Raw genomic sequence first — 16,216 nt, 5'->3', positions numbered from 1 at the left:
GGTAGCCCCAGAATAATTACGCTCCTCACGGACAACCGTCTCGAATCGTTCTTGTAGTCATCAGTCTCTTTCGCAGAGCAAACATTAAGCGGCAGCCGCCGCAACGAAACGTTTGCACCTACGAATTTCATTTGCCCTCGACATCAACTCCCTCGCGTCTTCCACCGCTATCCCGGCTATAATAAGCCGTTCTATCTACCTAAGCTAATCCTAACGCTAAAGGTTGTACTTCCAAGCGAAGTGTAACTTCCAAGCAATTTCCTGGGAAAGTTTCGAGGTTGGCTGACTTGTCGGATGAACACCGACTAGAACGGTTCAAATAAACTCGCTTCGTGGCTGGCCCTACCACCAGGCAGCTGCCATCGGTCAATGTGCAATACGCTTTGACAAGTACAACAAGTGGCGGATGCTTCGCGGTGGTCGGCGAGACGGTGGAAAAAAGAGACGTTAAGCTATCGACTGGAAGAGGGGAAAGAACGTGCCGCAATCTGAAAGGTATCGTCGATCACAAGGGACACCGAGGGAAAAAGATTAGTTCGTTTCACGACGGGAAAAACGTCGAACGATTAACGATTAACGATTTTACGACATTCTATTAGGTTGTAACATGGGGAATGTTTTCCAACGATTTTTGATGATTTGTGTTTCACTGTTTCTCTTTTCTTTTTTTTTTTCTTTTTGAAAAGGGTGTACTTATAGATTTAGATGTCAAAAACTAGAAATTATACCTTTGTGAAAAAGAAAAATCTCAGCTTTAAAATGATATACATCTGCAACAATGGAAATATTTATGGAGAAAAGGGAAGATTGAGAAAATTTATATAATTAAATTGTATATTTCAGATGTTACAATTCAATCTGTTAGATTGCGAAGGAATACTTCGTAATAATTTTATGTTCATCGGCGTTTGATTTCGGTGTATATATAAATAAATCTAAGCGATCATCTAATCGGATGATCGGTGTATATATAAATAAATCTAAGATGTTATATCGATTCGAATTTATTTTTCGAATTGTAATTAGACACACATATTGAGATTTCCCCCCTCACAAAGATATGCATAATACCTCTATTTATACAATATAAACAATTTCTTTCTCTTAAGCGAATTTCATTGTTACAGAAATCTAATATTCTTTTCCATTTAATTTCTCACTTACTTAGCCATGTATAATAACGACTCGATTCTCACTAGCAATGATCTAAACCTACACATCCCAAGAACAATCAACGCCTCTCATCAACCTTTCCCAAACTCTCCATCTAAACCTCGCCAATGTCCTATGAAAAACTTTCGTCCATCTTAATCACCAATAAAATCACCATCGAAACAGCAACAGGAGGGTACGGTCACGCGAAATATCCACGAGAAGTATAATTGTGTGTAGCAGTAGCAAATATGAAAAGAAAACAGAAGCGAAGAAGACGCGGCGTGGTTCGCAAGGCTACGACAAGGTAAAGTCAACTAACTATCCGGCCTCGAAGAGAAACAGAACAGAGTAGCTAAGCAGAATCTCGAGGCAGGATAGCCAGGAAGAGCTAGGTTGTAGCCGAGGCGAGGCGAGTTCGAGTAGGGATGGGGCAAGGCAAAGCGCATTGGCGAGGCAACGCTAAAGCAACGGGCCCAAAGACGTCGGGACTCGAGCTGGCTCTGGTGGCGCGTTCACCTCCCGCTCGAACGCAGTACGCTTCGGACTCTCGCGCAGGCGAGATTGCACCAATCCGCTCGGTCGATCCGGCGACCACGTGCGCTCCGAACGTTCCACGGGAACCGGCTGTGTTTTGGTGACGGGACCGGGCCACTAGGCCACGTGTTTTTCGCTGGCTTCTTACATCTGACAGAACTAAAGAAAGTTCTTTAACGGATACGCGTGTTCTTTGAGGTTTCTAGGATTCGTAAGTGGAACAAGGACGAGGAGGGTTAAGATCGTAATTATGATCCAATTTCTGGATGTTTCGATCATGTATGAAATGGACAGATTGCAGTTAAGAACGCAATAGAGTTATCGAGATTATAAATAGACATGATTATTGAGGATCTGCGGTTGTGTTAATTTGTCGAGCGAAGGATGTACGTAGAGGTGTGGTTGCTATGGTGTAATAGGAATCGCGAGGATGGAATTCGATCGAGGGACGATATAATTCGCGATTAAGAGTACACGTGGATCGGAACGTCTCTGCGATGGTTCAATTTAATCGGGAATTAATTCGATCGATCTGGATAACTATGGATCGTGAGAAGAAGAGATACTAGTTCTAGCTCTGTCCCTATCATAGTGTGACGAATAAGTGGAAAAAGAGGATGTGGAAGTGTAGATAAGGGGAGTAAGATGTTCCGTCCAGAAGCAAAAGGTGAATTTTATAAACTCGAACGTTCCGCGAGCTCCGCCCCGCTGTTTCATTAAAGCAATTCGCTACTGTGAATACGGAATACGTTTTTACTGGGTGGTCGTCTGAAGCAATGAACGATTGAAAAAAAGACTTGACGAGTCCAAGTTTAGATTTATTTTATCCATGTCGAGCGGCTATACACTGGTCGGTTCATTAGACTATGAAGAGCGGAAGTGACGTTATACTATATCCATCGACATCGTGTTCGAACGTCAAGCTGATCGAGAAAGGAGACGTTCGATAAAAACAAGACGGAAAACGTCTAGTCGAGTGGCCAGGTAGAAACACGAATATTACAATCCTCTTAAAGTCTTAATGCTTCGTTAACTAACGATAAGTAAAGCTTAGTCCATATACGAGACCCATATCTATCCATTCGAACGGGAAATTTTACTCGTCGTAAACGAACGTTGATCGAGAGATCTGTTCTCACGGTTCGAATTAACAGAAAGGTGTCGAGAACTTGGAGCCTGGTTCAAGCGACAAAGAAACGCAATCTCATCACCGAGCATCATTCCACGATCATCGTTCTGAGGCGAAACTGAACGTGATGGCGAATGAATTTGGAATGGTCACGCTAGCGTGAATCGATATGAGAGATACGCGCCGATCTGTCGACACCATTGTTCGGTAACGATGGTCTTATGGATGGATCCATTGATTCGTGATCCGTGTTACAAATAGGCCGAGAAAGAACTAGACGTAGAACACGAGGGAAAAAAAGAGCTATCAAGGAAACAAGGGGAGAAGAAGGAAGGAAAAGAGGCGAGCAAAGCGTACGAACCGACCGGGAGCAGGATTGACGGGATGCAGAAGAAACGGTGGTGCACAAAAAACGCTTAAAGCGACAGAGATACCGGGTTAATTAGATTATCGACGGTCCCAGGGAGTTGCTCTCTGAAAGAGCTACCAGCACGACCATACATGGTCCACCGGCCTACGAAGAAGCTGGAGCGTCGCGTGGGAGGTCGTGTAGCTTCCACGCTCGTTTTTACGTAGCTCGGGAAGACGGATTCGTGTGCTCACCTTGGAACCCACACGTCGGCCGCGATTATTAAACAGGCTGGTTGCGCGTCTCGTTTGCGAGTACCGGTCTGTCGATTTGCTGGCAAACGACTTTTCCGAGAAGGCCAGCCATCACTGATCGTCCTTTGAGTTGGTTTCACGGTTACGCGCGATGATCGCCGATCTCCAAGATTTGAAAAGCAAAACGAGTTCGTTTTATTGCTCGATGATATCGATCGAGGTTGCAGAAGGGTACACCAATCAGACATCTGCAAAGGAAGAAGATCGCGAAGAAAAGAGAAAGAAGGTTCCGTCATCGACTTGAGAAATCGTCGAAAGTTCGTCGATCAGTGGTCAAGAATAACTAGTCGTGAAAGCCGAATCGCGTGCCAACTTTCAATCTCGGCGCCGAATGCCCGCTACGCACGCCAAGATCGCGTTTAAAGCGGCGTCCGCATCCTATAAATCCAGATTTCCGCGATTCCAGTGAACCAGTCAGCGGCTGGCCGCGTATATATGTCGCGCGGCTTCTCTGCTAGATCATTAGACCCGCGTGGAGGAGCATTAAGAACGATGAAAGTGTAGCGGAGCGTGTTATGCAAAACAGTCGACGGAACCAGAAAAGCCTGATCCCGCTGATCGATCCTCTCTGCCGTCGCTACGAATTCGAAGCGATCTCTGGGAATGCGTCACGCTATCGCGGATCGATTTCAATCCTACTATCGATCTACCGAAGATTACGCAACTTCGAAACTTGAATCAGGCTTATGCAACGGTACATCCACTTTGCGATCATAGCAGTCATTGGTATCAACGATGAGACTGGTTAACGACGAAAAAATGATTCTCAATACTTCCTAGTTCTTTATCAACAACTTTCATCGTCGTCATCGTGCGATAGTCTTTACCAGGGCTAGTCGTTGGTTCTTTACGAACTTTAATCTCTTCAGGAAGATTCCTCAGCTTGGGATTCTTGAGAATTGAATTGCAAATCGCGGTTAAATATGGATCGATTCAAGGGCGTTTCGAGGCTCGCGCGGTGATCGAAAGTCGAGCGGCGGCGCTCGACCGATCACGCGGGACTACGGACGGGAGCAAATATGTCGGTCGCAGGAACCAGGAGGCTATGCAGAGTAGGCCTAGTCGCCGTGCTGGTCACCGCGTTGTGCGTGTTGACTCTGCTTGATTCGCCGCCACAACTCCCGGATCCACCAGCGGATCCTCCTCCTACGCCTGGTAAGCAATTTTCTCCGTTGCTGCGCTCCTTCGCCTCCAGCAGCGCGCGACCCTTGCCCTTTCGTTATCGCTGAACGGTTCGCAGCCCGTACCCACTAACGCGCCTTTGCCACCTAACAATGCCTATTTTTTCTCTGTTTCTTTCTATCTCCTTCTTTATTCGGTTGTTTCATGCTAGGCGATTAGACACCGCTGATTTTGTCCCTTTCGAATCCTTGCGAGGGATTTTAGTTAAGTTTCGCGTTGAATAAACTCGTGAATAGGTATCTGTGAGAGAGTAGGTCGAAGAATAAAAAGTTCTTAAATTTAAACGCCATATTCATGGAAATTTTACTTTCCTTTTACTTTTACTTTTCTAAGAATACTTATTGACATTTCTTAAATTAAATTAAATTAATCAGACGTCTTAAGTATAAGAAAAAAAGTAGTAGTTAAGAAAATTAAATTTTCAATTCAGTCTTGACATCTCTGAGATATTTTTAGAATCGTTGTTCTAAAATGTAATTATATCTAATTAAATATATTTTGTGAAGTAAAAATATGTACAAAAGTATACCTAGTAATTAGCGAATATCTAATTAAAGGATAAGGAATGGCGTCTGATCTTATTGGAATATTTTATGTAGCAAACTAAACATCCTCTTTGCCTTATTTTGAAAGCAATATTTCACGAGACACGGAGCTAAGTGAATTCCGCCATGCAAGAATCTCGAATTTATTTTCCTAGCATGAAAGCCCTCTGAGTCAAAGATCATCGATAACAGCTTCTTTAAATATGCAAATGTGCAACTTTTATCTTCTCCTATATCTAAGTATTTGCATATCAAAGCTGTGCAAAGTGCAAGTACCTTGATCTGGGACCATGAGAAATTTATAAGTTTCCTGATGGGTTGATCGCTGCTTTTCAAAATGTGTCATAAATTTCCTGAGCGTGTCCGTCAAATATCGATACATCTTTCTTTCGAAGAATTTTACGAGAGCGAACAATTTTTAGCGAGATCAAGATGAAAGAACAAGAATAATAATCATATATCTACATCTATGAGGAAGTCTATATTCTTCTATAGTAGCACTAGGAATTTTTTGATCTGCATAATATTTAACAAGATAACTTTAAGATTCCTCTGCAGGAATATGACAGATGCAGTAACTCACGAAATTGTTCGAACACTTGTAAAATTTTTTTCAGAATGTATTATGTATTTTACGGCATTTTGAAATATTATTAGCATTATTACGTGTAAAAAATATACGATATAGTATACAAATATGAATTTGCGTAAATATACTATCTATGTTCGGATAAGACATGACTATCATGATTACGTTGGCAAAATTTATTGTTTTATGTTTATAAATAGCGTTTTGAATAAATATAACTAAAAAACAAGAAATAATTTTAGACTCTTGGTAAATTCGGTTTTAAAAAACACGAAGATACAAAGGTTATATGATGTTAAATTATATTAAATTCCTACTACATAGTATACCCAAGCCAGGGTAATTATTCACCATCTTTATGAAATCGTAAAGTTTATAGTACCGGTCGTAATTCAAGAGAAAGGTATTTCTGGCTGACGCAACGAAAATGGAGCTCCGGACAAAAGTAAAAGTGACGAAATGCTCGAGTCCTTTCGCTGACACAGCGATTGATACGCTACAAGAAGATTCTACAATCGCAAAAGCCATTCCCATGTGTTAGGATAGCCTCGTTCCAAGTTTAGTAGGAGATTTGTGTTTTACTGTTCGCACTACTTCCTACTAGTGAATACTTTCCCAGCGCTTGGCTCTAGCCGACAAAGAATAGAAAAATTCCACACGTGCCTTCAACCGACCATTAATTCATAGTTCGAACGATTATGCTTAATTGTGTCAATTTTAACGAGCCCGCTGTTTCTCTTTGAGTAACGTGTTAGATTTCCTTCAAATAAGTTGTTCGGCCAGCAATTCGATGTGAATCGAACGTTTCATTTTATACTCTACAGGCTTGCATAAGAGGAATCTCGGTGAAGATAAAAGTAAATTTTCTATTATGATTTATGACCAATGTAGCTGAATAATCAGAAGATCTCTTGCTACAGATTTGCAGTTCTGTTTCGGTACAGTGGATTGAAATTTTCCTTTATCCATGAATAAGGGAAAGAATAGTTCCAGAGAGATTTTCTAAGCCTAAATTGGCAGATTTGAACTTCAATTTAATATCGGTATATAATTTCAGGTGCTTTTTAAAAAATTCTATATCTTATCTTCTGTTTAATTTTTTCAAATAATTCAAAATTTCAGAATTCACTCACAATTAATTGTGTAAAATGATTCAAAGTCCTAAATCAACTACCAACAATTTAAACTAATTTTTAAGTGGTGAAATAATAATCTTACAATAAAGATCACTGGGAAATTGTAACTTCAAGACTACATAATTAACAAACAATAAATCAAATACGATGACTGATATAACACGTTAAAACATTCACCATTCATCGCATCGACACCCACTCTAAACTTTAAAATCAGATTTCAGATCAGAAATCAGATCGGATAATCCAAACTTCGTCTTCCAAATTAATTAAACCCAAAGCCGAACAACTATCATCTCCAAGCACCAGCACGTACTAATTCCCTGAGAAAACCGTCGAAATCGAGTCGAGTGGAATGGCGTACAAAAAGCTCGCCCCTTGAGGGCCGTAAATCAACCGCGGTGCGGTGACACAGGCTTATCGTGGACACAAATCTTTACACGGTTCCTTGGCGGTAGCGACTTCATTAGGTGACATAATTTACAGCTCGATTCATCTACCGATTGCCTCCTCTTCCACGTAACACCCTCTTTCTTCTCGTTCTCCAACTATTTCACCTCTGCGAGTTACTGGAAAATGTGAGCCTCGAAGCCTCTTCTCTTCATAGTTCTTCGACCGTCGTCGGTTCATTCTCATATTTCTGTCGGTTACCGTGTAGCAGAATTCGCTTTCTCGTAAAACTAGCGAACCGTGGCGTCTCCGAGAGAAAGCAGGAAGCAAAGTTGCTAAAGGGCAGGCTTCGATGGTACGCGGCATCAGCGTAATACGCAGTCGTTGGGTCAAGGGTAGACACAACTTTTAACGATTGTACAGTGACTGTACACTGTACATAGTAGGATGCATAAGCTGGGATATCAGTGAGAGAGAGAGAGAGAGGAACAAACAGAGACAGAGATGGAGACAGAGACAGAAACAGATAAACAGACAGAAAGCGTGATCGAAACATTCGCACACCGATCGCACGCCGAAGGGCATGGATTTAATTGGTCGGCCAAGCTGCTTTAATTCGAGAATTAACGGAAGATGGATATTTTATGTGCACAGGTGTGAGATGCTTTGGGAGTACAGATTTATGCTAGGTTGAAGAAGTGATAGGACTAGAAGAAAGGAGTGAAATATTAACGGTAAACGTGCCTTTCACGTATCGTGCCTCTTGGGCTTAACGGTCGTGATTAATTCGGGAATCATTGTAATGAGAGTATCTTTGTTTGCTTAGCAGTTGTCAGTGCTTGTTTTGCTGAAGTAATAGTTTTAGTTTTGGAAAGTATTTACGGAGGTGGCTTAATTTGGTCGAATCTAAGACAAGTTTTTCTCAAGAACTTGATATAAATGAGAAAAGCATTCGTTTAAAAAAATGGGATTTAAACATAGAAACTCGGGTTTCATATTTGAAAAGCCGCATTCGAATTTAAACTTGAAAATGAATCTAAATATAAATAATTAAATTCAAATATGAAAAATTACATGTATGTTTAAATAAAAATTCAAATATAAATGTCAAATTACTATGTAAGAAGCAAGTTATATAAAAATTCATTCTACAACTAACAGTTAACGAACGCTTTAAACACTGATTATAAACGGTCACGTAGAACTGACAACCAGCTAGTTTCTATTTACGTTTCGTCGTGCGTGAACAAATGACATATCTCACTATTGAATCCATTAAACGAATCGATCGTGATGGCAGAAAATGGAATAAAAGTACGATCAGGGTAACCAGTGGTCATGACTCCTGGTCATTCGTGACGTTTACGCAAAACGAGTTTCCCTTCGATATACGTTAAAGCATATTTGCTATTACAGAGCAATTAACCAAAAGAGCAATTGAAATTCTATATAGGTAGCTAATCGATGCTTATCGGAGGTCAGTGACGTGTTTCGAAATCGCTTAGAACAGGAATTAGAGAGAAATTACCGAGAATTTATGGAAATAACAATTTAAATGTAGCACGATCGTTTACTGACACGTAAACGTATTCACGACGTACAGCGTCCGGCCTCGCTCGATGACGTAATACTTCCGTCCGGTAAAAGATCGTCGAGGTGTCTAGGCTTCCTTTCTATTCGCAGGGAACGATGACACTATCATAGCTACACGATTGATAATAAAGGAAATTGTTAATCAACTGTTTACAGGTGCAATATCTTTTAATGTGGGTTTTCCGTTAGTTAGAATTATTTTCACTTGCACAGCGGGAGTGTAGGCTCAATCAATTATTGCTAGCAAAAGCTATAAATTTTAATTAAACAAACTTATTTTACCTCGGTAAATTATTGCGATAAAATTGATTTTCCGCGAATATCACCGGAATATATTCAGTGGAAGAGTTAATAACGCAAGAGTAGTAAATCTTCGTAGGTGAATTAAGTTATCTGAGTTCATGTCAAAGTTTTACTATTCCAAGTTTTCACCAGAACTAAAAAAATTCTGTAATATTTAATTACTTATACGTTTACTACAACAGGTCATTAAAAATTTCATTCAAACATTTGAAATTTAAACGAAGATAATTCTAATTGAAGAATGGATACATACTTCTCAAAACTTGAAATAATTCCCCTAAAAGTTTTTAAATATGTATTCTTTCATAAATATCTTAATACTCATAGAAATCAATGTTAAGATTAATGCGTGAGTTTAACTCATAACCCACGTACACCATTAAAAGATTAAACCAATGTTTAGTATAAACGCTACCTAGAAAAACGAACTTAATTATCTAGCGCGGATACATTCGAGCCTCCGTAAATACTTAAGCGACCATGGTTTATCTTTCACGCGATGTAGCTTTCCATTTAATAACCCGCATCGCGTACGTAGCTCGTATCGAATTAATTAGCCGAAAAGCGTGCGCTACCGCCGCTTCCGCGTTAATGAGCAGAGTGTAGCATGCGTCACGCGACTATCACAATCTCAATCTCCCTGACACATTTTCCAGGTGGCGAACCCCCGGGCACAAGAAGCATCGTGGCTTACTCATGGGCGCGGAGATTGGCACTCGATTACAGACCCTCCAAGGAGTGCGACGGTAATGGAACGTATGGAACGACGTTAAATACGTTCAAGTTAACCGATGAGAAGTGGCTCGAGACAATCCCCGGACAGCTCTTCCTGTACAGCGCCCACTTGGACCTGAGAGTGGCCGGTTACCCAAGCCTCAGGGTGATTGGCGTTAAACGTGGACCTCTACCGACCTCTGGCCTTTTCTGCACCGTCTGGTGAGACATTTTTTCGCGAGCGAGTCAGCCTTTCCATCTTTTCTAGTCACTTCAACCGTTCTTACTTCCGGTATACAGTAAAGCCCTGGTATCGGCGGTTGATCGCGATTCTGCATAATTAAATGGTCACGGTCTAAAAAATTATATGGAAAATTTGTAAATTTCAGCACAGTGGATCTTCAACTCTCCATATTATTACTAGATTACGGATCTTTATGGAAATTAATGTTTCTATGAACACTAGGGAATAGAACTCTTAAATAGAGATTTCTTTTTTCTATTAAATATTATAATCAGTACTATTGCATTATATTTTATATATTTTTCTATATGTTATGCACGTTTTGTATATTTATACATCTTTAAATCTTCCATAAATGCATAAGTATGCATAAGTAAGTACACAATTCACAGATGATCCTTTTGACAATTCAGAAATTTCGCCGTGTTTCCAAAGCCATATCGTTTTCATCCTTAAAAGCTTCTTGCCTAAAAGTTGCTAGGATAATACTATATCAAAATAACGAGATAATCCAACGACATATAATAAGATAGGGCTAATCGAGTTCCGCACTCATCATCCATGAACAGTTGCTTTAATCTAACTTCTTGCCTGGTTACTATCAAACTTTCTTTAGACCTTCTTCGAGGGGCAGGCAGCTGTTTCATAATTCGAACGATTATGTAAATTCGGTCACGAAACTAAACTTCCTTCAGTCAAAAAACATTGGCCCCTATCTGAATATTCCGAGATTCAGCACAAATTACTGATTTTGCACGTTCCTCAGACACCGGGAGGAAGATTTCTTTTATTAAAAACACGAGACTTAATAATCTTTGTTTCTGCTCGTTTACATGTAAGAAAATATAAGTAGCAAGGTTCGTTTAATACAAAAACTTTCTTGAATTAAAGTCGCGATATGTTCTTTGAAATCTATCTAAATATATTGAATGTTATCTATATATTATCAAATATATAATCTCTGTTCGTTCAGGTACAAAGAGGAAGAACGTGGCAGAGCTGTCAGCGTGGAGGCACTTGTGTCGACGATTTGGTTGGACGAGTGGGGCGAGACAGTAGATAGCTATGCGGGGATCCTCGTTGGTTGTCAATTACCACCGGATGCAGCGATCGAGCCGTCGAAGGTGTACGTAGGCCTGGAGCCCTGCCACCAGAATGCTAGTCATAGTTTAACGATAAACGGGGAAGACAGGAACGAGGCGAAGGAACGACGCCGTCAGTTCACACTTTGCATCAAGGGTTTGGACTTCGACGAGGACATCTCTCGGAAGATCGTCGCTTTTGTCGAATTCCACCGAATATTAGGTGCCGAGCACTTTTATTTTTACGTGTTCAATGTTCACGAGAACGTGTTGAAGGTGTTGAGGCTGTACGAGCGATCGAACGTGATCAGATGGTTCAATCTGACGTTGCCGGGCGATCTACCGAACGAGAAGATCGCTAGAAGGCGGTTTCTCAGCGAGGACATCTGGATCAAGAGACGTATGGAGCTGATACCCTACAATCACTGCTTCTACGATAATCTTCATCGATCGGAATTTGTGCTGCCCATCGACATCGACGAGGCGATCGTTCCGGCCAGAAGAAAGAACTGGTATGAGCTGTTGCTCGACGAGAGGATCAAGCTTGGAAGAAACTTCAAGGACTTCGCCTCGTATTCAGTTAGAAACGTTTATTTCTTCCCTGAGCTGCAGACCAGAAATCAAACCGACCGCGCTAGCTTCGAGGTCAATTCCACGAATATTCTGCCTGATCTGGATTATCTGGACACAATCAGAACTGCTTGCATCTCGCCAGAAGGTGACTCGGTGAAGAGCTTTGTCTCGACCAGGCGCGCGTTAACGGTGCACAATCATTACGCTCTGACCACACTGAATCCATCTACCAGACGGGCGCACCATTTTGATCCGGAAGATGTGTTAAAGCATCATCATAGAGCCTGTGATGATAGACACTTGGACTGCGAGATTATGATGGGGGACGTTAGGGTCGATGAATCCGCATTGAGGTACGCGGATGAACTTAATCGAAGGATGAGGACGTTTTTCAGCGACTTCAAAGCATTCACGTAGCGGGAAGAATGATGTATATAATAAAATAGAATTAATCGATTGTGATGTATTTTATTGATTCTTCATCTCCTTATTAGAAGAATATGGTGAGTTATATATATTAAAATGTCCTTGAATCTAAAGAGTTCTCTTATCTTATATTTTGGAACTCGTTAAAATGTTTCCTTTAAGCTATTAAGCATTCTAAAACTTATAAAATCGACAAGAGTAGGCTCATCGTATCTTTCCCCTGTTGAAATTCTCGAAAATTTTCTTTCGCAATTCTCTGTTTATGCAAAATGAAGATATTTAAAATAACATTGGATACAAGCGGGCACCGTTCCGCGAAATGAAATTTGTATAATTAAAACGGAAGATTACACGAAATCAGGGACACGAACGAGCTATTTCAGCAATGCACCTCCGCATTACCTCTGGGAAATAAGATAAGAAGACAATGCGACGTTTGCAACTTGTAACCTACGCCGTTCTTACAAAGATCAAACGTTCGTTCAAATTTACTTGTAACATGGTAAAAGCAACAATTCATGCCGCTTTGGAGAATATAACTACTATAATTAGAATAAAAAAAACTTCGCTTCACTCTTTTGCGAATACTTCGCCGGTACCTCGAATGATATGATAATGAAATGCACTCATGGGAAATTTTCTCCCTGTCTAGCACGTCGCATCACTTTAAGCGCGATGCGCTCAAATTATAACTCTTTGGCTACCAAAACGAGAAAATCTATTCTTTGTTTTCATGAAGAATATCGCGAATTGTATCTATGTTTCATGCTTTTAACGCTGAATTGGCGTTGCTAACCTCCTTTATTGTGTTGTTTTCTTTTCTGCGTGGTGAGAATGGAGAACAAGTCATACTTAAGCAACCTCTTTCACTGGCCAGTCTTTTAATAGTCAAATGTTCTCACAAAAGAATGCAACAGTAGCGTGAACAGTATGAACTAGTACGAGAACGAGTATGACAACAGTATGTGAATGCAAAATCTACTTATATTCTAGTCCTATAGTTCTGAATTAGTGTTCTTTACCTTTTCTATTATACCATATTCTTGCATCTACAGAAAAAACAAATTACATTTGACCAATTTCCACTATTGACTACTCTCTTTATTGAAGAACGTCCCTACGAAAGGTCATGGTATTGTGACCGTGAATGCGAAACCTATCAATATTCCAGTCTTTTAACTTTAAATTCACATTATTATCTTCTTTTATTATTCTTTTATTATTCTTCTTTTATTAAACGGTCTAATCGCATTTAATCATTTTCTCCTCTTAACCCCTTTGATTGCAAAACCTCTTCATAAAGGTTCACGGCAATATTGTGAACGTAAATACACGCTCAACGCATCTTCATAGACTATTCTCATAATCACTTCCTTTTTATAATTCTTGGTCTAGTTTCTTCGTCTAGCTCTAGTTTTTCTGAGTTGCAATAACATTCTCTGAGGTCAATACCACCTAATGACAAAATTCGCAATCACTTTGTGCCAACCTAATACTTGTCTCCTCTGCCTGCAACTCAGAGAAATTAGAACTAGACCAAGAAACTAGACCAAGAATCATAAAAAGGAAATGATTATGAAAATGGTGGTATTGACAAAATCCGCAATCACCTACCTAACCCCAACCCAATAGTTCGGTATAGAGAGAAACGAGGTGCTTGTCACGGCGTTCGGGGCAGCGTTTACAGTGGTAAACAAGGGTTGAATAGTGCGCTATTCGAAATCCACGGCGCCCACAACTCTAGATAAATTTTACGACGCGCATAAAGCGACGTGGAAGGACCGGCAAGGTCATAACGAAGTTTAATAGCTCATGAGCAGAGCGTGTCCCACATGCTTGTTAGACAAACATGCAGATAACACGGAATGTTATTTGGAGAAGAGATAAGTGACTTCCAACTGCGAGCTTCCCTCAAACTCTCTCTCGCTTTTCTTATAGAATGTTACACGAGGACTTCCAGCAGAGTTGCTGATCCTTTTAGGTCGATATTCACCGACTAGACTCGGGAGCCGGATATATAAATCCTGTGATATTCAATTAGCGAGATGTTGTAACAACTTTTATGCGCAGAAAGAATATCGAATTTGATAAGAGAACGTCAATTTTGAATGATATCTCTTTTTTGATGAGAGGGAGGTGAAATGATATCGGCCGAAGTGGAGGTTAAAGTCATTTAAATTCGAATCAATAATAAGTAATAATAAATTGAATATTTTGCTGTAATCTTTAATTGTCTTCCATATTTATTAAATTACTACATTTTTAATATTGATCTTGCGAAAATGTTGTGATTTATGTTCTACAAAAATGTAAAACACAAGTAACACAAAAATTTAATTATAGATGTCTTTCAGAAAATAGAAGAATGGTTTTATACATATGTATGCACCAACGTGTACAGTTCATCGTAGAAACACGCAGAAAATTATGTTCAAAGGAACGGTCATTACTTTGAGCGTTCTTCATGGAAATTCTATCACAAGATCTGGAATACACATAGGGCATATATGCATGTACGACAAACTTCTGTGATGTTTCCAGCAGATCGTTTCAAAGCAACAACTTTACACGCGCTATAAGTATGGTCCGCATTATCGAGATAAGCGTTATTTACTCTCGTTCCTAGCGTGATGGCGAGTATTAACTAATGATGAAGATGTAGATAAATCCCTAGCGTTCATTCTGCGCCAACGCTTCAATTTAAAGCTGCTTAATGCTTTGATACATAATAAACATTCAATGATACACTACATGTACAATATATTAGAAAATTCAAATTTTATATTTGTTGAAGGGCTTAATGAAAAGCTGATACAAATGACAAAATTTTCATTAATTTGAGGAAGGTATGGATAAATTTAAATTATTACTTAAATCTGTATGCTTTCAAGCATCAGAACATTCTACTATACATTCTATCGCTTAAAACTATCAGGACACTTAATTATTTCTTGACAAAATTTATTTTAGTTACAAAATTTTGAATAAATCGGGCTGCAGTGGCTTGTATTCGTTATAGTTATCAATATCTCTCCATAAGAAAATTCTGCAAGTAAATATAAATATTATGCATCGTTTCTCGTTACAGAAGAAAAAAAACGCTTATACTACTTGTGCATTGAGCCTCTCAATTATCATCTACCATGACAAAGTTACTTAGCAGCCACCATTTTCTTCGAAACGAGCCATTTCACATCGCGATATGAAGCCTGTTTTCATCGCAAATATTCAATATAAATCGAAACGATCCTACACGCCCAGATGCAACACGTTAACAAACCCGAAATAACCCTCCTCCTATATCGAATCATAACTTACATACCAATTCTCTAGTTTCGTAGTTTTCACTGCATCGGTTTCACCTCTGTCAGATCGACCGCTAAAGCAGACAATGAGACTGAGAGGGTTAACGAAGTAAGCGGAGCCTAGGTGAACGGAACCCATCAAGATCGACCCAGTTCTGGATAATAATAAGTCGCAGCAAGTGGAACGGATCGGCTGGATAAGGTATCGGGACAGTGGTAAGCACGGGACGCCCGCTATGTTGTATGTAGGGAGGGCAGGTAAGTCGCACGAGATACTCGTTCACGCGCACGTTCTCTTAAATTCTGTTCTTAATTTTTTCTCGCCTCCAGATAAGTGTGAACCACCAACGATCTCGATCATCAACCGAGTCCCGGATAATTTATTAAGGATCAAATAATAGTTTATCATAGCTGGACTATTTACTTTTTATGCATTTATGGGAAATTTGAAGATGGAGGAATATAGAGAATCTCAGATAACATAAAAAATATATAAAATATTCAAAGTAGTATGTTATACAATATTTAATACATAAAATACATTAAATTTCCTATCCTACATTTGTTCTTTTAATTCGCAAAATTATAAATTTGCATGAAAATAATGCAAAATATAATTATTGCATAAATAGTAGTTTAACGATAACGCTATA

At 39.7% G+C, this 16,216-nt stretch overlaps 1 protein-coding gene across 1 annotated transcript; it reads left to right on the top strand.

Annotated features, from left to right (window-relative positions):
• The first annotated feature begins 1,640 nt into the window (after positions 1 to 1,640).
• Positions 1,641 to 12,289, top strand: LOC117159071 (uncharacterized). The gene is made up of 3 exons (XM_033338596.2): positions 1,641 to 4,636; positions 9,876 to 10,155; positions 11,151 to 12,289. Exons 1-3 carry the CDS (start codon positions 4,501 to 4,503, stop codon positions 12,247 to 12,249), a joined length of 1,515 nt encoding a protein of 504 aa, XP_033194487.1. The 5' UTR covers positions 1,641 to 4,500; the 3' UTR covers positions 12,250 to 12,289.
• Positions 12,290 to 16,216: the final 3,927 nt, after the last annotated feature.

This window comes from Bombus vancouverensis, chromosome 7, assembly GCF_051014615.1.
Source record: "Bombus vancouverensis nearcticus chromosome 7, iyBomVanc1_principal, whole genome shotgun sequence".
Lineage (NCBI taxonomy): Eukaryota > Metazoa > Arthropoda > Insecta > Hymenoptera > Apidae > Bombus > Bombus vancouverensis.
Note: the sequence above shows the minus strand (reverse complement) of the source record. Positions and strands in the feature narration are given on the sequence as shown.

Bases quoted from the DNA above. Each gene is read 5' to 3' on its own strand.
- LOC117159071 (XM_033338596.2), top strand. From the start codon at position 4,501: ATGTCGGTCGCAGGAACCAGGAGGCTATGCAGAGTAGGCCTAGTCGCC. The intron at 4,637-9,875 runs GTAAGCAATTTT...CACATTTTCCAG, and splicing joins GGATCCTCCTCCTACGCCTG to GTGGCGAACCCCCGGGCACA. The intron at 10,156-11,150 runs GTGAGACATTTT...CTGTTCGTTCAG, and splicing joins GGCCTTTTCTGCACCGTCTG to GTACAAAGAGGAAGAACGTG.